The 27113-nt window shown below is 36.7% G+C and overlaps 1 protein-coding gene across 1 annotated transcript; it reads right to left on the bottom strand.

The window, feature by feature from the left end:
• Positions 1-310: 310 nt before the first annotated feature.
• On the bottom strand, positions 311-25299 carry LOC132144024 (TBC1 domain family member 9-like). Its single transcript, XM_059554729.1, has 21 exons — positions 24731-25299; positions 19225-19335; positions 16481-16599; positions 16174-16402; positions 14461-14722; positions 13341-13548; positions 12961-13167; positions 12289-12462; positions 10684-10834; positions 9376-9590; positions 9179-9296; positions 8497-8782; positions 4640-4769; positions 4453-4551; positions 4312-4380; positions 3614-3854; positions 3090-3155; positions 2635-2721; positions 2437-2505; positions 2244-2347; positions 311-1424 (listed from the first exon to the last, which is right to left on the bottom strand). The coding sequence occupies exons 1-21, from the start codon at positions 24849-24851 to the stop codon at positions 813-815; spliced, it is 3678 nt and encodes a 1225-aa protein (XP_059410712.1). The 5' UTR covers positions 24852-25299; the 3' UTR covers positions 311-812.
• Between the last annotated feature and the right edge of the window lie 1814 nt (positions 25300-27113).

Here is a 27113-nt window from a genome sequence, read left to right as displayed (position 1 = left end):
TATAAATGGGCATTAAACATCTAAAACAGGTTTTTTGAGAAACACACTGAAATTTAAGCCATTATTTGCTAGCTTATGGCTTCAGAAAACACATTATATAGTGCACAAGTATGTTATTTCATTGGACCTTTAGGTGCACTGCTAATAAAATACATCAATTAGGGTTTTTTGGGGGGTGAAACTGTCTATAGACAATACCCAAAAATGTTCAAGTGCTGCAAAAGTTGCAAGCCTTGCATAAAATGTCAAATAAAACACTTTGACCTCCTGAGGAAGATTTCCAGCTCCAAAAAATGACAATGAAGCATCATAAAAGTGGCTAATGTGATTATTACAAAACATCTAAAGTAGGTAAAATAGGTTTGTGTGAGAAACGCACTAAATCTAAGTCGTTATTGGCTAGCATATGGCTTAAAAAACTCAATACGTAGTGAATAAGTCTTATATCACGTCATTTGATATTGAGATTTACTGCAGGAAACAGCTAAATCACACCAATTCAGTGTTTTTTTGTGTAACTGTTTGCTGCATAATACAATCAAACAGTGCATATAACATTTCAAGCTGACCATGAAACATCACAAAAGAAACATCATAAACGTCATAAAATGTGAGGTTTGTTGTTTGTTTAAGTTGCTAGCATATGGCTTCAGAAAGCTCACTGTGTAGTGTCCAAGTCTATTTTTATGGTGCTTCTTGTCATGTTTTCGCTTGACAGAGATGGTCATTGTATGGAGAAACTTGCATTAACATAAAAGTGAGTAATCGATGTCCAAATCTTGTGTTTTGGATAACTACTCCTGTCACAGTTTTTAGCCCGATAGCGAGATCTCATAGTCACTGAGGGACATGTGTTGGTGTCCCACCTTGCGAACGTTCTTGGCGTTGATTATTCGTGCGGCGATCTCCACAGGTTTCTCAAAGTACTGCACCAGAGCTTGTTCGGTGAGCACCGAGGCCAGGAACTGCTCAAAAGTGATGGCCCAGTGCTTATCGATGCTGGCGCTGTGAGGCAAACCGGCCCTCCTCCCATGATGCCCGGCGGCCGCTGCGCCGCTGCGTATGAGCACGGTGTCCTCGGTGATGTCCTCGCACTGAAGCTCGTGCGAGCCGGCGCTCAGGACGGAGTAGGAGGACACTGAGGTGTCGTCGTCGGAGAGGAGCATGGCGCATGACGTGGCCGTGTCTTTGGGCGAGGAGTCCTCCGGCTGATGGCGCTCCTGCTTGCTCTTGCTTGGGACAGGCATGCGCTCGTCCACGTCCTCCTCGTCTGTCTTGTGAACCGGACTAGAGAAGAGCTTGCCCACCTCTCCCATCTCCAGCAGCAGGCTGGTGACCGTGGCCGTGGCGTGATACAGCTCCTGCTCGCTGGGGTCTTCACTGAACATGTTGTAGAGAGTCTTGCACAGCTCGATGAACTGGCTCTGAAGAAGCAGAGACAACAGATTCTGGGAAGGATGCTTTGGAAACGTAATAGGCTACAGATTAAATGTAATAAGTAGTGTAACTATTACTTTATTACAGTAAACAAAAACTTTTATTTTGGATGCGATTAATCGCGATTAATCGTTTGCGAGTACTATTTTAAATCAAACGATAAATATATTTGAAAGCTTTTTTTCTATGATTTGATCTTTTTTTGATCTATTCAGTTCAGTACTAAATAAACAATAACATGCATTTTTTATGATGCCCCTTATCATATACTTGTATACATGTATGTATAAATTTTGACTTCAAATCTATATAAAACCTGAATTATATAAAGTTGTACCTAAAAATGTATTCATTTAAAAATAATCTACACTACTACTACAACTAGAATTAAATAATTATAATATTGTTTGTTTCTATATCATTTTTTACAAATTATTTCATATACATTCTTGACAATATACATGAGTTACTGCATATTTCAAATCAGAGAAACCATTATATATATATATATATATATTAAAAAAAATTGTTGTAAAGTAGCTTAAAAATATTTAAATGTAAACAGCAATATATAGTAGTTATTTTTATCATAATTTCCATTGACAGATTATCAGGTTTATATGATCATGAATTTTAAATGTCTCTTTAATTCACATTTTTCATTTTTCTCATTGCGCAATGCACTTAGAAGAAAGAAAAGGTTTATTTTCAGCCTCTGAAGTGACTTCCCTCGACCTTTGATGGGTTTTGAACAGAGAATGATGTTGTTTTAACAGGAGCTACACTGAGGAGGTCTCCCGATGTACCTGGTTGAGTTTGGGCAGGTCCTTCATGTTCTCTAACTTTTCTTTGGTCTCCTGGTTCCACAGCCGCATATACGTGCGGTAATCTGGAGTCTGCATTTTCTTTACTAAACAGAAGACAGAGTGTTGCACATTTAAACAGCTCTTCAACATCAAACATCAGCTCTGGTTCAAAGAAGAGGATGTTTTCTCCCACCTCTTTCACTTTTAAAGGTGACTCTTACAAAACCTTCATCCTTCTCGGCTCTGTTCTTCTGGTCGAGGCCTATCAACGAGAGGTCAAAGCATCAGCACCGGTGACCACAGTCTCTGGACTAGGCACCAAGCATCATTTACACAGTTGTTTCAGTGCAACAATCTATTCTGTATGGTAAGTGTGAGCATGCAGCAGTACCGCTGGAGGTCTCTGGGGTGATGTCCTCAAAAAAATACTGCGTGGCTTCACACGCCGAGTCGGGCTCCTCATGCTCATGGTGCAACTCTGAAAACAACAACAACAACATTCAGTCTCTTCTAGAGCCCAGTCAATTTCAGATAATAACACCTAATCACAAAACATGCAGCTAGACATTATAATTAAGCTGCATTTTCTTGAATCTTCTTTAAGGATCATTCTTTTGATTTGTTGTTAAATTTGACATGTTTGTGACAACGTAAAGTAATTGAAAACATCCGTCTTTACTTTCAATTCTGCTTTCTATCCATATTTCCGCTCACAACTAATATTCTTACAGGTATCATGCAAAGGCAAACAAGTGAATCTGAAAAGCTGAAAATAAGTCTCAACTGTATTCATTTCTAGCACCATGTTAACAATGTTTCACACTTTATTTTCTCTTTTACACTCACCTGGAAGAACGTGAATCTTATACAGAAATTTGAGTTTTTCCGTCAGGTCACCGTGACACAGGACACCTAACAATAGAAAGCAAGTTAATCATTTTAAATGTGTACAAAATCAAACAACTTTATACACTATATGTAGTCTGAATTTAAATGTTTTACATTTTTAAATCATATGCACACATACATTTTTTTTTACCCTAGGGTCCACTTATAGATATTTTGGTCAAAATATAGCATAATTATTATTATTTTATTTTTTTTAACTTCAAAATCAAAATAATTTTTTATATGAAATATTGCAGAGTTTATTATAAATAATTTAACAGTGCAAATAATTTTTTAAATAATGCATGCCCCTCATCATCTTTAACCAAAATGACTTTCCCTCCCTCTTGCAACAACATGTCTTCTCTTCTGCAGTGATCCAACAAGACAATCCATTCCAGAAGGACCAAGATTAAATTATATATATATGGAACGAAAAGATTGCCACTTCAAACATGGGATTGGTCATGACTGGCACTCACTGAGGCCGCAGATGAACTCTCTGAAGTTTATGAGTGCGTCTGCGTTGTGGTCGAGCAGACGGAAGACGCGCAGGGCCAGGTCGTCTGTGTGTGTGCCGCAGGCCCAGGGGAAGAGCAGCGCAAACAGCACTTTGAACTGCTCCAGATCCATGCGGTACTGCTCCAGGTACGGCAGGCTCGGGTCGTGTCGGCTCATGGGGTTACTGGTGCTGCCCCAGTAACAGCTGGTCAGATGCTCAGCCTGACGGTCAGAGATACATGACACTCACGTTACACAGTCAGTGGACATGGAGCCTGTCTGTTGAAGTGAGGGCAGTGGTCATAACTAATGTGTTTCATCTGTTTTACTGTCTGCAGTTTAACACAACAGACCGTATGATTTGAGGAGTAACTGGTATAGGGCTAGATGAGTTAAAAATGTAGGTACCATTAAATATGACTGAAATAACAAGACATTTGGGACAGACATGGCTTTAATCCAGATACAAGGAAACCCTCAGAGCGCTTTCTGTGTCAATGAGTGCTAATGAATGTCCTGAAAAACTGCTTAAGATGAAGATACACGACTCTAATAAAAACTCAACCGTCCATCTGAAATATATTAACACACATCAGATCCTGCATTATCTGAAATCACAGCACACTCGCTGTAAACATGCTACTGTACGGCTGATTCATGACCTCATCATGTGACTGACCTTAAAAAGTGTATAGAGCTCCTCCAGCTCATCGATGCTGAAGGGTGTCTCCGTCACGATGGTGCGCACCTGCAATCACAGATATTAAACTCCCAGATCCTTCGAATGAGGGCTAATACTACACTAGTACTGTCTGATTACCACATTGCGCTTGGTGGTGTCCTCAATGGCCTGGATCACTCTCAGCCTCTGTTTGAAACGCATCTGCTCAATCACATCTGCCCGGATGGAGCCGAACTTCTGCAGATCACAGTGATCATCAGCAAACACGCAACAACACGTGAACACACTTTATGATATAGACGCTGAGAACTGGAGCTGAACGCACCTCATAGGAGCTGCGCACCAGTTTGAAGATGTCCACCTCGGGATGAGGCTCCCCGTTATCCGTCAGGAGAGAGTGAAGATGAGGGATCGGAGGAAGAGTGCTGTCCTTATTGGTCACGCTGTCCAGATACCTACAACACACATACACAAACACACACAACTCGTTTGTGTCAGCAGAACGAAGAAAATCTGCACCATCATCATCACCGTTTCATACATAGATCCACACATATATACAGAATATACACTGTAGTATACTATAAATACACACACATATACCCTATTTAGTACACTATATGTGTGTATAAGCATTACTGTACTGTATTTAAATAAAAAATTAGCATTTAGCAGACGCTTTTATCCAAAGCAACTTAGAGTGCATTCAGGCTATCAGTTTTTACCTATCATGTGTTCCCAGGGAATCGAACCCCCAACCTTTCGCTTGAAAGCGCAGTGCTCTACCAATTGAGCTACAGGACACTGTATGTGTTTGATGTTTTGTTCTTATGTTTATCTGTGACTGTGATTACCTGCCCGGGTTAAAAACTAAACATTGGCTGAATTCAGTACAATGCATGAAGTGGAAACATTTATGTTAAAATTGTACATGGTCCCTTTTCAAATAAATATTTATTAATAATAATATACACACAAACTACAGAATATTCCCTTATGTGTAGTACACAATATTTCACAGTATAGTCCCACACTATACACACACGTTACAATTTAGTCACTTTGTAAAACACTACATACTAAAGTATAGTCCCTATGTAGTACTATAGTCCCTTTCTAGTATGCTATATACACATATTATAGTCCATTTGAAGTACACTATATAAACATATACTTCAAAATTATCCCTTTGCAGTACACTGTATACACACATACTACAGAATAATCCCTTTGCAGTACACTATACTCTACAGTATAGTCCCAAACTATATACACATACATGACAGAATAGTCCCTTTCTAGTATGCTATATACATATACTACATTATAGTCTCATTGTAGTTCACTACATATACATATGCTACAAAATAGTCTTTTTGTAGTACACCGTATACAAACACACTACAGAATAATCCCTTTGTAGTACACTATACTCTACAGTATAGTCCCAAAACTATACACACACACACACACACACACACACACGTTACAATTTAGTCACTTTGTAGTACACTACATACTAAAGTATAGTCCCTATGTAGTACACTACATACACACATACTACACAACAGTCCCTTTCTAGTACATATTCAGACTATATACACCATAAAGTATGCTACACACACTAAATTTGCAGGATACTGTAATGATAATGAAAGTATGATACTAAGTCTTATTTAGTATGTAACATATAATAACTTTGCGGTTCACACATTCATGTTGTAGATGGTGATTACTCACTACGCAGTATACTAGAAACACTCAATTCCCGGTGTACTGTATATTCTATGTGGTGTGCAGTATATTTATCACTTTTCAGCACAAAGCATTAGCAAACTGTGCTTACAGAGTACACATACTCACTATATAGTATGCTATATACACAGTACTCAGCATTCTGTATACTCATATAATCATATCGCATTTAATCACACAACAAACATGATTTACATAATACGTAGTATAATACAAACTTAATTTGTTGTACAATGTGTACTCCGTCGTATCCAGCATAAAACCACTCTGTAGTACACAAAAAACTCTGCTTACAGACTAAATATACTCCTTTTATAGTATTACATCCAATACATTTGAAATATACTGTATACTAGTATGCAGTATGCTACGAACATGAACTTCTTACAGACTATATACTCACTATGTAGTATATACTGTCACATTCACTTAATTCGCAGTATGGTATATCCTAGTGTTGTCACGGTACCAAAATTTCAGTATTCGGTACCGATACCAGTGAAAATCCACGGTTCTCGGTACCAATTTCGGTACCAAAGTAAAACACAAAAATATGCTAATTAAAAAAAAATAACTTTTTATCACAAAAAATAAAACCAATGCCATTCTTTATACTTATTTACAATTGTGTAAATATAGTAATTAAATATAGTAATATAATATAATTATGAAAAACAGTAAACGAGTTTCTCCCAAATTTAATTTGTCTTTTAATTTATGAAATTTAACCATTTTATTTTTTTGTAAATAAAGGGGATTTGCTATTAAAATTAAAACATGGAAGAAATATTGTGTGATTAATTTTTAATTAACAGTAGTAGCAGTATCACATACATTTTACTAAATAATAGTAATATTTCTAGCACAATGCCTTTATGTAAAAATGAACTTTTAATGCATTAATGCATTTAATGCATATTTGTCATATTAACTGAACTTAAGACTGGTGGTGATGCTTAAGATATTTTGGTCATTGAGGGTTTCTGTATAAAAAATAAATATTGTAATAGATCATATTAATTATAATTAAAAGATAATACTTCTACAAATTCTACTACCATACTAACAGTATTATACAATATATATATATATATATATATATATACAATGCACTATGGATTGATGAGCTGCTGGTTCATGAATATTAATCACGTTGTCTGCGTTCGGTCGAACTGATTTGCTGAAATCAATACAGGGACGGTAAAAGATGAGCGCCAGCCAATGAAATTGTCATTTGCGCATTAGCTCCGCCCACTACCAGGAGAAACCGGCATATCTTCTGCTTGTTCGAAAATATGAATAATTCTAAATGAAGTCCATTATTTTGACAGGAGAAGACAAAGAATATAGTTTACATGTAGCATGTCGATTCAGCGTGGTAAGACTCTCGCTCTCTCTCTCTTTGCATGTGTGAGAAACAGAGCTATCAGCAAAGCGACGGCGAGTCGTGCTCCTTCACACAGAGTTTACAGTTCGGCAAATACCATAGACAGTAAAAGAGGCAAATACAGGTGTACTGTGCGTCCATTGAGATGAATTGAAAAGTACAGATCGCTTGATGGAGAGAGAACTCTGAAGCGCTCAGTGTTCAGCGAGTGAAAATATATCTGCGCCAATCTTATAATAGCCTCGAACACACACACACTGGCGAGTAAAATCTAATTGATTAGCCAATGGCTAACAATAGACATAATTTAGTCACCCAGAGTAAAATTTATTCACATATGCGAGTGATTTACTAGCAATGTAGAAGCTGTTTTGAGGGGTTGCCGTGATTACCTTTAAATTGACACTGGTTTTACTCAAATGCAAATGGTAAAATGCTTATGAAGTGACGCAGAACAGTTCTGGTGATGTTGTTTATGTATTAATGTCCTCATTGAGATGGCAGATGCTGAAATTACTGCAAGCGTCACGCGCTTCAGTCTATATGTAGTAAACAAACCCACACATCCCTGCCATTCATTCATTCACACAGAGACGAACAGAACACGGATTCATATTTCAAACAACTTTTGCGGCTTAACATTTACAGATACTGGTCCATATGGAGATTTGATTTGATTAATTTATGCTAACTTTGACAAATTTCGTGACTGTCCATATTAAAATGTAAGTTTCATTTTCATGACTGCATTTTGAGATTCCGTCTGCGTTTTCTGCTTTGCGGAAATCATAGCGCTGTATGCGTCAAGAACCGGGTTTGGACGGGTCCTCGGTACCACCGGTACTTACAGAAACCTGGTACCCTGACATTTTCATTTTTTTAGTCCCGACTTGGTACCGAAGTACCGGGTCTTTTGACAACACTAGTATATCCTATGCAGCTTATGACTTTGCAGAACAGTACATACTTTATGCATAATACTATGCATACTACAACATACTCATTATGAAGTATACCACATTAGTATGCGGTTCTCCTACCTGCCCAGGATGGTCATGGCCTCTCCGTCATCTTTGCAGCTCAGCAGCTGATGGATGTTAGCGTCAAGCACCGACAGCGCTAGCTGGAAGATGACCTTGATGCCCTCGTAGAAGAAGCAGTCGACCACCACCACGGCGCTCTCGAAGGGCATGACGGACAGGAAGAGCGTGAGGAACCAGGACAGAGAGATGGTGGAGATGACACTCAGGGCCTGCATGCAGTCGTACAGCTGAGGAACGTAGACGTGAGCCAGCTCCTCGAACACACCCTGGTCCACCAGAGCCCCTAGATACACACACACACACACATTTTTTTCTAAAATTGTTTTACTTTTCCTAAATTCAGTGCTTTCTACTTACATTTTTCTATTTTTCTCATTTATTTCATAATATATTTGTCTCATTTATATATATATATATATATATATATATATATATATATATATATATATATATGTCCTTTCAGACCTTTGAGTTTGTGTGTGTATCTGACGATAGTTTTATGAGTTTATGAGTAAGAGTCTAACAGATGTAACTGCACCACAGATATGTGCAGAAGATGCAGATTTAAAATTACACAGCAGTCTTTTGTGGTTTAACGTTCACCGATACTAGTCCATGTGGTCATTTGAGTCATTGGCTCGCTGATGCATTGGAGAAGCTGGAGGAAGCAGGAGCTCACCTACGACTCTGGTGTTGTAGTAGTCGGGAAGCATGCGCTCACATAAGGCCACCAGCAGCCAGAAGGCCTCTTCCTCTTTAGCGTACAGCAGCAGGACGGAGGTCACGATGTTCATGGCCTGCGGAGGACGACAGACTGGCATTATGAGCAAGCTGTGGCTGCATTTATTGCAGACGGTGTGTGGTTGTGCATCGCACCTGGCAGTAGCCGATGTTGGGGTTGCGGAAGGCGTATGCAGTGAGGACTCGACGCAGGGCAGCGATGCCCATCTCGTTCTGAAAGGCTGGATGCTCTGGAAGAGAGCGGTGCAGGTCTCTCTCGATCTCCTCGGTGGCCAGATTATACTTCCCCATCGACTTCTCCACCAGATCCTCATAATAACCAGGATGAGTGGCCATCTCGTTAATCGCCCCTAGACACACCGATATACACACTTAACAGCAGCACTGTCAAACGATTAATCACATCCAAAATAAACGTTTTTATTTACATAATATATGTGTGTATATTTATTATGTTTATATAAGTGCACACACATACATTATATATTTTGAAAATATTTCCATGCATATATTTATAGTAATATAATTGAGATTATATATAAATATTTGAAAATGTATAAACGTAACATTTTTTTCTTAAATATATACATGCATGTGCGTGTAGAGATATATGTGAGAATTTGCACATAAGCTGAGCTGCTTTAAATCATGGGAAGCGTGTAAATTCGCAAGTTTCAAAGTTACTAGAATACCGTGATTTCATCACATTGTAATGTTGCTAAACTGTGAAGGAAACAAAGCAGCTATTTGTTTACTAGCACAGAAGTGTGCTTGTGTAGTCATGTGTTTCAGTTCCTGCACTGGTCTAGACAGCTTTGAAGTGTGCATGTGTGACTCGTCTGAATAAGGCACTCATTTCTAACAAACAGGAACCAGCACTGTATTAGAGATACAGATACGTGCGCTCACTGCGCTGAACCACAAGACAACAGGTGCATGCACATGCAAAAGAGAGTAAACACCTTTCAACATGCTCAGATTTTTGTGTGCTGATAATGGTTTATTGCATAAAAGTGCAATAAAATATGTTCTTGAAATTCAAACCCTTTATTTTCATTATTTAAAAAAAAATAAATAATCATAAATAATAATACGTAGTACAATTTAATATATATATTTGAACAATAATTGGTTGCATAAAATACATAATGCTCCATGCAAATCATATTTAATGTAGTCTGGATCATATTTTGCTCACTTTTTGAAGAATGAGGTTAACACAGTTTATTCATCTTGGCATATCTATCTAATCTGACTAGCTTCAACCAAGTGATAAATGTGTAGAAACTAATTGGCCACAGGCTCTCTGATATCAACAACACCAGATATCAGTAGACAGAAGGTGATAAGACTAATTATCTGGTTTGTTAGTTGTATTTATTCGCTTGAATCCAGTCTAGCTGTTCTCCCTGCTGTCTGTCTGTTGTGGGACGCATGACTCACCAGAAAACAGGAGCCAGAGCTCTCCTCTCATGTTGTCCGGGATGCCCTGCAGCACCAGCTCTTTGGTCTTCTCTGTGCGGTACATACACACTCCCTGGCCGAACTCTGTGAAGTGATTCTTCCAGGCCTGCTCCTTCAGAAACTCTTTAGCCTGAAAACATATAAAGAGTATAAAGAGAACGACTCATCTGCCGCCCTGACTTCAACTTCACAAGTGCTGATGTAGGAGACTTGGACTTTAAAAAATAAGCTCTGGCAAAGAAGCGAAACCAATGAACCGTGAACTTAATTAACTTTCTATTCTCAAATTTTAAATGTGGTGCATTTAATGTATACAAAAGCTTTAGATTAGACAATCTTGCAAGCAAAATCCACCCCAAAAATGACTAGAATATTATTCTGAATGCAAATTGTTTAAATCTTTGCAAGATTTACATGCATTTCTCTCTCATGCACTGATCCTGTGACTAAATGAACACAGTCTAGTAGTTTTAAAGCGAATGACTTGGATAAGCAGGTTTTCAGGTCATTTGTTGCAGGGTCAGCAAACTAAATGTACTGTACATGGCCTTCTCGTCAGTTGCACTTCCTGTGTGTATCCTACTAAAATAACTCAATAACCTGCATCTGACTTCAGGCTTTGACCTCTGACTGGACAAGGTGCGTTCAAATGCTGATAACCACACACCTGGGACCGCACCAGGGCTAAAACCTTTTTTTGACTTTAAATAAAATACACGTTAACTGAAATACTATATGAAAATAATGAATAATAATAATAATAATAAAAAAGTATATATAGATATTTATTTCATATTTGTATATTATTATATTTATATAATTATTTTATTTATGATATAATAATAATATAATATTAATATAATACAAGATAAAATAAAACAATATTTTGTATATTATTTTACATTAATATTTAGAAATGGCTATGTTTTGTAATATATAAAATCAAGTAGCACATCTTCGCTTTGAATTTTTTTTTTTTTTAAATAACTAAATGAACTAGCACTAAAAATTTAAATGAATACAACTTACACAGACATTTAAATTTTAATTAAATTAAATTACATTTAAATTTAAATAAAATGTGTGCATTTAGCAGACATTTAGTGCATTCAGGCACCAATCATCAATTTTTACTTATTTTTACCTATCATTTAACAAAAATAAATAAAGATACAACTAAAATGAAAATGAAAACAAAAGAGGTAATTTAAAATACTTTAACTAAAACTATAAGAGTACATAAAAAATACTAAAACAACACTGAACCAAGAAGCTGTGTTATTTGTAAAATGCTAATAATTAAGCTCAAAAACTGTGTAGCTTCACATACGATTTGTTAAGATTAATTTATAAACACAAATATAACTGTTGATATCTTCATGTTTCTTATAAAAGCAAAAAGCCACTCAAGCTCATGTATGGCAATGGTTTAACTGTGTTTTTTTTAATGGGGAAAGGCAGCTCTTAATCATGGTCAAATCACTATAATGCACAGCCTCTTACAGAATTCGTCAGGACACATTTCTATTCTACTAATCCTGTTGATTTGTGAGCTGAGTGTATCTGTGAATGTCGGTGGTGTACCAGTTTGGGGTTGAACTCCTCGGGGGAACGCCGGCGGTACATGGTCATCAGGGCCTGTGTCGCAGTGGGAACCCTGTTATCATTGAGATTGAACTGTCTGTCACTGTCCCCTTCAGAGCCGAGAGCACTGCGCTGGGGACTACAGGACAACACACTGCCCTGCTGAGAGCACACCTGCACACAGCACAGCACATACAGCTAATACATAATAATAAGACATATATTCTGAAAGAATCATTAAACATATGTCAGTAAAGACTTTTATAATGTTGCAAAAGATTTAGATTTCTGGTCTGAACGGTCCATTCAGAAAAGAATCCTGAAAAACGGAACATTGATAATAATCATAAATGTTCTTGAGCTGCAAATATATGCATATGATTTCTGAAGAATCATGTGAGTCTGAACACTGGAGTTATGATGCTGAAAATTCAGCTTTGATCATGACATTTAACAATGTATTACAATAGAAAATGGTTATTTTAATTGCAATAATACTCCACAATGTTACTGTTTTGCTGCATTTTTGATAAAAGAAAAAATTATTTTCAAGATTCTTTGATCGATAGAATTGAAATCACTGAAAATTTTCATGTGTGCTTATTGAGCAAAAGCTGAGTAAAGAATATTAGTAATAAATACAGGTAGATTAATCCACAGATCTGTTCCCACCTCGTCGTCTGAGCTGCTGAGGCTGCCCGTGATTTCCCGCTCAAAGTAGATTTTGGAGGAGGTCTGCTGCAGGAAGTCTGAGATCCTCTGCACCAGGAAGTCCCGGTCTTTGAGGTTGGCGAAGAGGAAGGTCATTTTATTTTTGGTGCTGATTGACAAGGGGCTGGGAAGGACGTTACAGCTATCGGCTTTCTCGACGATGGTCACCTGGTGAAGAACGATGCAAAATGCAACTCACAACTCATTTTACTTCCACAAAGTGTAATAATTAAATAAGTCTTTATGCTGCAGGAACTGACGGCATTGTGAAAGATGGTGGAGAATGCATGATAAATGCTTAAACAAAAATCAAATTAAACTTGACTGTTTTTGTGTTTTACCTCTCTGAGTGGGATAATCAGACTGCAGGTGGTCTCCTCTTTACTGGTGAAGCAGATGTAATTAGTGGAGACGAACATCTGTCCGAGGATGTGCATCTTGTTGAAGGGGGTCCATAGTGTGCAGTCTGTGTGACCGTCCAGCTTCTCGTCTTTCGGCAGGCGGAAAAGTGCACGGTATCGCTCGCTTTTAGCCCTGGCGTCCAAATCCCTGAAGTCACAAAAACAGAAATAATATTGAAAAAGGCCTCTGAAAGTTTCCTAAACTCCTTTTAAATGCATACAGCGAACTAAACTCTACAGTATTGTCACTGTTCTGCACATCAGAGCATTAATCCTCTTAGTTTGCTCAGACGGTGTTCAGCGCGCTCTGAAGGAAAACCAGATTTGCTCCTTTCAGTTTCACACAGTATTTCAGCTCCCATTTTAAAAGCAATTACAATTATTTAATAAATTCGATAAGCAACAGTTCTGTGACATTTTTTTTTTCTTGCTCAGCATTTATTTAACCTTTTTTTCTTTTACAGCACAAATATCTAAAATCAGGAAGCATTTTCTTGAGAAGCTGTATTCCTGAAAGGTACTAAGCCTTGCTTTCTGAAACAAATTTGCAAAATTAAGTAAATTTAAAAACAATCTGCAAATGGGGTAGAAAAAAAATTCACTTAGTAAAAAAAAAAAAACATGTTTTATTTTTCTTATCTCATTGGCAGATATTTATTATTATATCTTTATATATACTTCTTTATTATATACGTCATATCTTAAGTAATTTAGCTTCTAAAATAAATGTAGCTAATAAAATAGGCTATAAAATAAGCTTATAAATATAATAAATAATACATTAAAATGACAAAAATACTTGTTTCGAAAATCATTTTTCTCATCACAATAGGAATTTAATTGAATTTAAATTTATTAACACTGATGAATTAATTTTCATTTTGACTTTTTATTTAAATTTATTTTATATATATATACAAGTGAGTGAGAGAGAGAGAGAATATTAAGATGAATATTTCTTCATAGTTTTGTAGACGTCTTAACCTCCTAACACCAGTTTTCTAGCATCACTGGATCTTGATGGATCTACTTTATCGTCCCGAGTGTTGCAGTCACAGACCTTTTGAGGGCCGACACTTTCTTGGGCGACTTCTTCTTGAGTTTGGGCAGAGAGCGGTCCTGCTCGAAGCCCTTGTTGTCCAGCAGCTGTCTCATGGCTATGTTGGCGAGCTGCTCCATGAGTTTGAAGGTCTCGTTGATGTTGATGAAGACGGAGAAGACGTGCTCGCTGCAGCGTGTGCTGACACGCACCATGTCTGGAAGCAGCAGCGTGGCGCTCTTCTCCAGCTGAGTCACGTCAGCCCAGCGGATCACCAGCTTAGCTGAAACAACACACACACACACACACACACACACGCACACACGCACACACACGCACACACACGCACAGACATACACACACACACACACACACAGACACACAAACACACATACACACACACACACAGACACACAAACACACATACACACACACACACACACACACACGCACACACACACACACGCACACACACGCACAGACATACACGCACAGACATACACACACACAGACACACATACACACACACACACACACACACACACACACACAGACACACACAGACACACAGACACACACACACACACACACAGACACACAGACACACACACACACACACACACACAGACACACACACGCACACACACACACAGAGGAAGAGTTATCATTAAAATCTGTTTGTGATCCTGCAGCACAACACTGGTCATAAGTGTCACAGGTATATTTGTAGCAATAGCCAAAAAAACATTTTATGGGTCAAAATTATTGATTTTTCTTTTATGCCAAAAAACATTAGGATAGTAAGTAAAGATCATATTCCATAAAGATATTTTGTAAATTTCCTACCGTAAATATATCAAAACTTACATTTTGATTAGTAATATGTATAGCTAAGAACTTCATCTGAACAACTTTAAAGATGATTTTCTCAGTATTTAGATTTTTTTGCACTCTCAGATTCTAGATTTTCAAATAGTTGTATCTCGGCCAAATATTGTCCCATCCTAACAAACCATACATCAATGGAAATATTATTTATTCAGCATACATACTCAATAGCCACACTGTACACACTGTAAAGTTTCAGGAGTGACAACCACATTAACATACAGTGGTAAATCTCTTACGGTATTGCTTTGTGTGAGTATGGAACAGAACTCACTGATCATTGTTGTAGAAACAGTTTGCCTTCTAATGCTTTCAGTATCCACTATTTTTTTATATACAGTATATAAAAATACAATGACCAAGGACTTGTTATGTTTGCTAATTTTAACTAAACCGCTGTCGCCAGAGCCACTGTGTTTGGGTTAAAAGTGGGAATGTTAGGAAGGCTGCTTTGCAGAGTGTGCTCTTGAAGGGTTGCCAAGTCCTCTTATTATAAACAATACTTCTTAAATGACTTTGGGCCTGTTGTTTAGGATCGACTTGGCTCATAATGCGATCCATCTTATGGAGATAATGAAGTAGGCAGGTGCAAGTCATGATATTTTGGTATGTGGTATACCTATTAGTAAAAATGACACATCTGGATCTTAATTTCGGTTTATTTTTTTATAGCAATATCTGGCAACACTGAGTCGAGATGTACATCATTCCCTGTGATTTCTTGCAGCACAACTGTGATATGTTTAAATAAATCCTTAACAACTACTTGTTCAGTGCAGTTTTGCTCACAATGTGCAGAATTTCTGTAAATGTGGTTGCCATCAGAATCAGAAAAATCCTCCTCACCCTCTTTCCCGAGCAGGTAGGAGTAAAAGCAGAGGTGGTTGATGCTGAGGTACAGCCAGCCCTGCCGCGGCACCTTGCCCTTCCAGTAGCTGCAGGAGTAATAGTTGACCAGCTTCTCCTCCTCCGGCATGACGAAGAGCTTGCGAAACTTAGCGATGGCCTCCTTAAACTTATCCGTGTCGTCATCCTCTCTGATATCATGGCTTTTGTTGTATTCGGCTATAATGCCCTGAACACAAATACACCCCTATTAGCAATCTGTCTTATAGTGAAGCACCAATCTGTGTTAGAAATGCTAATGTGTCACCTGTATTTTGCCCTTGACGAAGGTGGTGATGTCGTTCTCGTTCTCGAAGATGGAGAGCGTCTGCAGCAGATTCTGCTCCAGCCATTCCCAGTTCTCCGTGATCTCCTTACGAGAGCTCCCTGCCAGAAACAAAAGTCAAATAATACTCATCCAGGCGTTTAGGATAATGAATTTCATTTGAAGTCTTTATCTGCAGCGACTTCATTTGCTCAGAGCTGAACAGCAGATGGGTTGGGGTTCCTGGTTTAATTAGCTCTGTGTTAGCACAGCTCTCCTCAGGCAATTCATCAAACACATTACAGGCAAGCCAAATGATTCATTAAGAGCGCTCTGTGACGAGTGGCCCGCAATTATGTAAAGATGGAAAACACAATTATTCAAAAAATAAACTATCGACGCTCTATCTGCCATTTAACCACAACTCACAAAAACAAACAAATACATTTAATATACACACACATATATGTATATGAAAGCTTAAATTAAAATATAAATATTATTAATTTAAAAAAAAAATAATACAATTTAAGACATCTGTATGTTATAATAATATTATATTAATTTAACTGTTTTTAATGTCTGAAAACCAACGATTTATATAGAATGTTCAATTTAATCTGAATATTATTTTATATATTATACATGTGAATTTAATATTAAATATTAATAACATGAAATTAATTTAGTTGTTTTTGTCTATAGTAATATTATAGTTCATTTAAAATTAACATTATAATTTATGTACACACAATTATTTATTAATACATAATTTTTTTATAATGTCTGACAACCAAATACATATTTAAATGGTAAACATTTATTATTAATATTATAATGTTATATTTATAACTATATTTTTATAGTTAGACAGAAAAGTAATACCAAACTTTTATTAAATTATGTATTTATAAATGTATTTACTTTTAGAAATTTTCTCACAACTTAAATTTACACTGTTAATGAAGCCTAGGAGTATTTCTAGAAAATATATCTTTCAATAAAAAGTCCCTATGTAGAGTCAAGCTGAAGCGTTTCACAGAGCATACACACATCAGAGCAGGCTCATGGGCTTCTCGCCTTAAATAAAGAGGTTTACCAAATGGCTTGCAGCTAGCAATGTAACAGCTTGTGAAATATGAACCAGGATTCGCAGTGGCCCGTAAACCAGATTAGCTGAGAAACAGAGCACTCTCCGCTCCTCTGGGAAGCCAGCTCTCTCTTTCGGCTTCTGGGCTGGGGCTGGACACTCTTACCGTAAATACTGTGAGGCGACCATACAAATCTTACTGATACAGTCATCTTGCATTCAACTCAACTCATGTTGTGCCATCCATTAATAGCGTGGTTTTTCTTTTGATGTCTGACTGTTTTCAGCTCTGTATTTTCACTCTCAGTATGTCTCCACATATTGCTTGAATCTTTTTTTTTTTTCATTTTATTACTGAATGTGTATTTGTCTTTGTCAAGCATAGTTTATTCTTTAAAAAAAAATTGCAATAATATTTAAATCTGTATTTTTTTTTTTATAATTAAAGGTTTTTTTTTTTACAATAAAATGGTGAAATATTTGAGGCTCAATATCAAATTAGTTTTTGTAGTGGTACTGAAATTAGCATCAAAAATCATGAAATTTCTTTAGCTTTGCTACTTGACTACAAAAATGAGCATTTTGGTATTTTGACAAAACTACTTATTTCTTTAAGTGTAAATAACATAAATCACACATACACAGATACATCTACCATGCCAATAATTGCACAGAAGAATCTATACAGGTTTGATTTAATTAGTGGTTTTTTTTTTTTTCATTTTTATAGCCATTTTTACTTGATAAAAAACTGAAAATACTGAGGGCAACTTGCCATTGTTTTAATGCATTATTTAGTTAAAATTATTAATTTTGAGCAGTATGTGTAAATAACATATACATAATATACGGTATCACTCTTGCACAAATATATCTACCTTCTTAATAATTGTATAGTAGATTTTAGATTTTATTTATTTCTAACTGAAAAAACACTGAAGGCTACTTGCCATTGTTTTAATGTATTACTTATTTAAAAAATATTAATTTGTAGTAATATATAAACAAATGTATGTGTATTTAGAATTATAAATTAAAATATTTAATGAATAAAATAAAATAAAATAAAAATAGTCCACTACTGAAAAATTATGTTGCAATATCAATAGTTGTGAAACTGGTACTGAGAAACTTTACTGAAAATGTATTCAATTTTAGAGAAATGTTTCTGGTATTGCTCCAACTACAAAAACTTTGTTATTGTGACAACTGATATCATGTGTCTTCACGTGCAACTGGCGTAATGCAGACCTGTGCAAAATATATCTACCACAGTAAAAAAGCTATAACATTTGGGTTTCAGTGTGTGATGTCCTGCTGCCTAATGTCTGTGTTACTCTAAACAGATCTTCTGTTCATCTCATCTTAAGTGCTCTTAATTGCACATTAACCGCACTGCCCTGCATTACAAAACCCTTCGTAGTCCTGCACAAATACTGATCCCTAACAAACGCCATGTTATCTAAAACATTGATTCCTGCACTGACGTTTTCAGCGAGACAGTGAGTGAACATCATGTTCATCCGGCTTCATTTGAAAGAGAAGTGGAGATTGATTTCTGACTTCAGCTTGCACTTTAGAGGCACTAGAGCATGAGGTAATGCTCCGGCCATCAGGGAGCAGAGTACTCCAGAACGGGTCGGAGGAAGTGTGTTACCATGGGCGATGGTCCAGTAAACCAGGGAATCGGGGGTCTGATAGAGGATCCTGTACGGGGCCACACGGGCGCTCGAGTCCAGCACCACGTCAAGAGTACCAACCAGCAGACCTGTGAGAAAACAGACCACACGCTCAGAATGACCACTGCAGAAAACTGACCAAACCAACAGTACTCAGAAAACAAGATATCGGTTTTTCCAAAAAAACTAGTTTCATTTATGAATTACAGTAGTTTCAGTTTTTCATGTTGGTTGTATATATTTGGGAATATTTCCAGAGTTGTTTGTAAAATCTAATGTTTCCTAATGAGCACATCAATAGATTCACTCGTGTTGTAATCTTGTGATCCTTGTCTTGGGACTTGCAAACATGAGAATGTTAAGAAAGAGATTATTTAATATATCATCCCTGATTTAAGTATTAGCAACAAAAATGGTATTACAGTTGGTAAAGTTAAGTTTTAGCGAGTCAGTTCAGAATGTTTGTTTCAATGAATTGATTCATTTTAGTTTTGCGTCTTGTTTTGGTCTCTTATCGTAAACTGTGGCTGTTTGGTCAAAAAGATGGTTCCTTTGATCATTATAATCATCAATCTTTCAAGCAAATTCAAAGCAAACATACAAAAATATAATTTTTGTATTATATTTTTATATACTTTATTTAAAGATGCTATTCAAAAGCTTGGGTTTATTTAGATTTTTTTTAAAGAATGCCATATTTTTATTAATCAAGGATGCTTTAAATTGATCAAAATTGACAGTAAACACATTTAGAATGTTACAAAAGATTCTAAAGCAAATAAACGCTGTTCTTTTGAACCTTCTATTCATCAAAGAATCTGGAAAAAACGTATCCACAAAAAATACAAACAAGCAGCATCACAACTGTTTTCAACATTTATAATAATAATAATAAATGTTTCTTGAGCAGCAAATCTGCATTTTAGAGTGATTACTGAAGGATCACGAGACACTGAAGACTGGAGTAATGATGCTGAAAATTCAGCTGCGCATCACAGGAATAAAGTACAGTTTTTACTATATTTTAAATGCAGCCTTGCATTTAGCATACTGACATACAGCTTCAGAAGGTGTAGTTTAGCTCTAACTAGGTGTAGGCTTTGAAGAATCCACCTGAGGAGCATTAGCGCTAGCATCGCTATCAGAGCATCAGACACCTGTAAAACATGCAGATCAGAGGAGGAGCTACTCATCTCCAGCACAAAACCTCCAATGCTTTTACAATCCAGTGTGGACCAGGCAGGTTCAGCCAGTTTGAACATGCACGAGCAAAAAATGGAATTAGTTGGAATTCGTTTATTTGGAATAACAGAGCGATCATGCACAGTAAGACCAGGAATGTGCATTACGCAAGTAAACACCCATGAAGCTGTTTCTGACACCACAGATTTAGCCAAAGTTGAATGTGTGAATCATGAACCTCCAAACAAATCTGGCTTCCTGTTTCTGCTGGAGCTCATATGTGCACTAACTAACACCCCCCTCCTGAACACATGACTTTCCGTTCCTGCTTTCATATGCTCGGATGAGCCACGGTTTCCTTGGTTGCGAAACAAGAGAGCAGAGATTTGAGAGTACTGTAAGGATCACGTGATCTATTCAGTGGCAGAGCCCTGCGTTGAGCGCTGTTTAAGTGCACATCAACAACACTCAGTTCATTCTTAAACAAACCGTTTCCAGTTCCAGTATTTCAAGTTCCTTTGACAGCAACTGCCTTATCTGTCAAATACTTGACATATTTCATGACATAGCATTCCATAAGCCTCTTTTAATTTATTTATTATTATTATTGATATATTGTAATATGATTGATGGGAATTATATTACAGACACATTCAATTATATTAATCGAGTTTGCTCTGCAATAAATATTAAATATTCTATTCTTGGATCATGAATATTAATTAAGCTGCATGACTGGACAGTCCCAAAAGGTTTCCAAGCAACGACTGCCAGAATTGATAAGGCTCAATTTCACACTGTTACACAGTAGCAAGGTCGTTGAACACTTTCTATTTTCTATTAGGGTGAAATCACACTAGATTGCCATCAAGAAAAATCACTTCACACTCCACAACGAATACGAGCAACAGGATATGAAATCATACGCTAGGGTTTTGGTTTTTAACAAATAATGAATAAAAACAATAAAAAAATAATAGGTAATAATGAATGCAAAGTTTAAACATACCATCTATAGCAAGCAGCATTAATGACTGTTAACTAATGTTTCTGTTAATTTAAATAAAGCCAAAAGCATAAATATCAGAAGAAAAACTAACTAAATAAGTGGACGTTAAAGAACTACAATTGTTTAAATTACACTAAAACTACTACTACAAAAAAAAATAAAAATAAAATGTTGGCCTACATAAAACTACTCCAATTAAACTAAACTATTCAAAATATTAATAAATACTATAATAACATATACATATATATATAATATTTAAATAAGACTGGATGTTTGTATTCCTTGTGTTGTGGTCAATCTGCAACGTTTAGATCTTCTTTTGGCCAAACTGCTCAGTTTGCACCGCACATTGCCTACTATAAAAAAAAAAAAAGAAACAATAATTGTTTCAATAGTAGTATTCTATATTAATGTCACAAGACATCTTTGGGAACGTGTTTAATTCAGCAAGTGGCATCCAGTTGTTGTGTTTATAAAATAGAAAAATTCTGCATTTTTAATCCAATGCTTTTCAACCACTTGCACGTGGAAGGTCCAGTCGAGTGCACTGCATCATGGGAGACACTACGCAGTGTGCACTAGCCTTTTACAGATATGCTTATGTTTCCCTGTTGGCATATATGTGAATCCTGGGAACACAATTCATTCTTGTAAGGATGCTTGGATAAGGAGTTCGTGGGAGGAACATTTCATTGTTGTCTTTTCTCATTCTAAATATAGAACGTTCTGCTCTCAACTGAATTCATCTCCGCTCTGACAAAAACAGCCTTACCAGCACATGGACAAAATCAATATTCTCCTGAACAGCATCAACCTGATACAACTGTATTGAATAGCAAAAAAACACAAAGAAGCTGTTGACTTCACCCGTATTTAGCCTTAGAAAAGACATTTAGGCTCCTTCTGGGTGCATGCAGACCACTGGGCCTGTGGATAATAGATGAAAATGAAATTGATATTTGCTTTTTAACCGATAATTTGCATGTCTATGTGCCTGATAACCGATATGCAGAACCTATAATAATTGCACTCATTGAAGCCTTTTTTCTTTCCATATTAGGTAAAGTTATGTCTTTGGGACATGATTTAACAGATTACTTGAGCATTTCATAGCGCCAAGCTTAAACTATAGATCAGGCATTTATTTTCATTTCTACATTAACGGCAGTTATGTTAAATAAAGTTTAGTAAATAAAGCAAAGCAAGTTCGAATTTGAACAGGTTCGTAATGGAGGTCTAGCGTGCAATTCTCCATTTATCTTTGGTTTCCATATTAGAAAACTGATATCCGTTTATGGAAAAATGCATAAATGTCAGGGAAAATATTGGTAAAACCGATTATCGGTCAATCTGATGCAACTGTTCTGGACGTCTTAATGCTATAATTGGATTAAAGTATGCTACCTTCAGTTGCCCTTTTTAATAGCTCACGACTATTTTTTAAAGCATGTATCATTTTGGCATTTGTTTCAAATGTTGCCTTCAAAATAGACTCAAATGAGTTGGCACATAGATTATTGCTCGATACATTTCTTGTAAGAATCTGATGAGTTTCTATGGAGACCACTGAGAATAAAATTCTGGTAAGATTAAGGTAATAATACCAAAACAAAAGTCGCTGTTCAAAAGCATTTGTTCTCAATGAGAAACGTGAGACATTAGGGAGATCTCGTGTGATTTTTTTGTGCTCATGTGTAAATAAATGGAAAAATATTTACACATGTAAAGAATCAAAAAATAGGAAAAGGTTTCAAAACCCATATAGGCTAATCATTATGCACAACTACATCGTCTTTGCCTATTCCACTTTTCTTCTGTTAAAAATTCATGTCTGAATAAAAATTTCACAGGATATTAGGTCAGTTTGACGTTTGTAGGCACATACACAAACACATACATTGCTTTTTTCCTAGTACTTCTGGCCGAACGCCGGCTACCCAAGACTCTGTGGGTCAGTCTGCTGGGCCGTGCCAGGCTCACCGACTCACTGGCACACAGCTCGCACATTTATGTAACAATGACATCATCTTCCCTCGCTAGTGTATGCTTTGTGTCTGTCTTTTCTCACTGACAGACACAAAGAGGTAGACGCACAAATACCGGCACCGTTTCGGCTCCAGCACAATATCTGTCAATCAGCACCTGTCCAGCTATAAATACAGGTCAGCTCACCAGGTGAGGTCAGTAAAGGGTATTTCACAACACCAGACCAGCTCAGTTTCCTGTCCTGAGGCATTGAGAATAAACTGAACCTTATTGAGCCTGTTTGGTCACTGACATCAAGCTAGGACTTTTATATTTGGTTACTGGATGCATATATAAGCCAGACTGATTAATTGGACCATATTTGGCCATTTTAATGCGGTCAAAGCAATAGAAGGGATATTTAGGTTTACTGTAACTAAGTCTGAGAACATGAAAATGAATGTTAATTTCAGCAGCTTTCCCAGTCAACCAAAACTCTCAAAATTAGTATCAGCCACTGAAAAAACCCCATCGGTCAACCACGGCCACATTAAAAACATTCCACAGAAACAACAATGAGCCATTTCTATGGTTCTTGAATGCATCTATACATCTCTTGCATGGCCTGTTCACAGCAGTAACAGAAATGATATGAATATGAGGCCGTATAATCCATGTAAGTCTATGTTATGTACAATCATACATACACACAATCATCAAATATATACTTGACTCTGATTGATCAGTCATGATATTGTCCAGGGGAACTGGCTGGTAGATCTGAATGGAAACCAACTTTCTATCAATATCAAATCAGGATATTTATTGTCCATTCAAAAGACATTTAGACTTTTTTTTTTTAATTTTAAATTTTGAAAAAGGAACTTCTTTGTACAAATGCTCAAATAATGCTGGATAACATGAATCAGCAAGTTGACACAAACTTGTCCATGCAGACATTCTAAACATGAAACACTGAAATTCCTGTTATTTTAATATTTTGCTGAGAACAAAATTGCTAATTAATAATACACAGAAAAAATATGTTGTGAGAAATATTTCGTTTCTATGTAGTTATTTGTGGAATTCACTAGCAATATCTGAGTGAAAACTGTTTCAAAGTAAATCCTATTTTATTTAGTGACCCGTCCACACAGGTAAGAGCGGGCTCGCGCGCACAGGTGCGTCTCTTTGCACGCGGCGTGACCAATAACAGCTGGCGTCCACCTGAGTGTGCAGGCATGAATGAACACATACACACACCTGTGTGTTAATAAGCTGTCATCATAAACAACATGCGGTTGACTGAGTAAACACGGCTTTACCAGCGAGCCCTCCTCCGCCGTCTCCGTGGCCCTTTCTCTTCTGCAGGATGAAGTAGGGATTCGCTCTCTCTGTCATCCACAGCGCGCTGGCCAGCAACACCTCCTCAGGGTTCACCCACATCTTCTGCTCGGCTTCCTCACGAGGACATCAAACACACCTCAGATGCGTGGTCCAGTGTGGAGCTTTTCCAGATATTGGGAAGCGACGGCGGCGGTATAATGCAAACGTATCAGCTGTCAGTAGAATATAACACTTACTGTACCGTGCATATAGATCAATATTAAAATATTTCCATTTAAAAATGTGTACAGTCCTCCTGGGGCTTCTTGAGACGCGCGCGCACCTCACTCTACACAAATAACAGCATTAACACCTTTCTTAAAGGACGACAGCAGCTCTAGTGCCTAGCGATGACTGACAGAGGCTGCGAAGAGCAGGACTGACGTATTCCAGGGGTTAATAATGAACGGCGAGGATAGTTTCAGCGTTTAAACGAGCACGCAAAATAAACAATGCCTGACATTTCTGCCGTGCCTCTATAATCATGCTTATTTAACTCACTAGCGCCACTGCAGCGTACGTCACGGGCAGGCCACTGTGACGTCAAGGCTGTGGGCGGGGAGAAGATTGATCATAAACAAAAAAAAAATTGACTAAATTTTGACTAAAATTTGACTAAAATAAATTGAAAATATATATTTTTGGTGTTTTAGGATTAAAAACTGGGTTCAACTAAGTTGTCACCATCAATCATGTTTAATAAATAATAATGAAAACACACATACTATTTATGTATGTATTGAAAGTATTCTTAAAATAAAAAATAATATATATATATATATATATATATATATATATATATATATATACAAACACACACAAACATATATATATATATATATATATATATATATATATATATATATATATATATATAGAATTACAAGAGTATCTATCTATCTATCTATCTATCTATCTATCTATCTATCTATCTATCTGTCTATCTGTCTAAGATGTACAAGATGGTTATATAATTTAGAATCATAAGAAACACACACATACATACATTATTTTTAAAATATAAACAATATAATATTTTTCTATACTTAAAATACAATGTTTAAAATACATTTTTTAATTATAATATATCATTTACAGGATAATATAAAAGTAAACATATCATTTTTGGCTAATGGCTGATTTTCAAATAAACAATCATATCATGCTTGTCATCTGGTTTTAAGTTTTACAACAAAGGGACACAATTTCTATTTTTGTAATTGACTTTATATGAGGTTCATCGGGTTGAGGTGAAGCCCATATGCTTCAAGTAAATAAAGCAGTAGCTGATGTTTGCATGAGGTGTTTCCCCATCGGTCGGCTGTGAAGGATCAGATGCAGTGTGTTGTTGCGAGTGGCTAACCGCTTTGTCGGTAGGTTTAACAGCTCTGTTCAGCATCACAGGTGGGACAGGCTGAAGTTCAAAAGAACACAGCGAAACAACCACATAAACACCCACAGCGACAGCTTCACAGCATGAAAACAGAGGTCATCCATTACTGCACAGCTACTCTGGTGGTTTGTCAGCCGCTGCTTGGTGAGAGCAAACCAGACTTTCCTAAACCAGACCACAGCCAGAAAACAAACAAGCTAGTGTTGGCGGCACTGAGGGGGTGTAGAGGAAACTCAACTGGAAAGTGCTGTGATCTTGGAATAAGTGATTATGTACAGTCAGTCACATGGCGTTGTGTTGTCATGCTTACATTATAGCTTAAAGATCAGAAAAAGAGTCTGTTTCAACTTAGCCAATCAGAATTTAGTATTCCAGAGAGCCGTGTAATAAATTATACAGCAGATGTTCTGTGTGCTCACGTCAACTCGGACAGTTTTATAATTCCATCAAATCATACAAATATTTCTTACAAAATACCCTTCAATAGTAAAGTCTGTGGAGATTCAGTCAGCTCTGAATGACTCATCTGTGTTGCATTTCTCACTCGTTTTCTCACTTCATAAAGAAAATGTGGGACTTTTCTGTGTTGCATGTGAAACTAACTTAATTTTCAGAGACAAACGGATCAAAAAAATCCTAAATGACGCATTGCAAGCATTACATCAACATAACGTCAAATCAGAAACAGAACAGAACAAGAAAGGTTTTATTTAGACCTACAGTAAATTAACCTAGGCCTATGTCTCGTACATGAATCTCTAAAAGGCCTGTAATGTCAGAATAACTTTTAGCAATATTTCAAGATGAACACTTACTGAACTGAAGCAATTTGGTTTACTTAATTATCCATACAGAAATAACCATTTTAGAAACATTATATTAAAATGTGAGTATCAAATATCTTTGAGGAACATTTATTTGTTAGATCA

This window comes from Carassius carassius, chromosome 7 (assembly GCF_963082965.1).
Source record: "Carassius carassius chromosome 7, fCarCar2.1, whole genome shotgun sequence".
Lineage (NCBI taxonomy): Eukaryota > Metazoa > Chordata > Actinopteri > Cypriniformes > Cyprinidae > Carassius > Carassius carassius.
The sequence above is the reverse complement of the archived record's forward strand: the minus strand, read 5'-3'. Positions and strand labels throughout refer to the sequence as shown.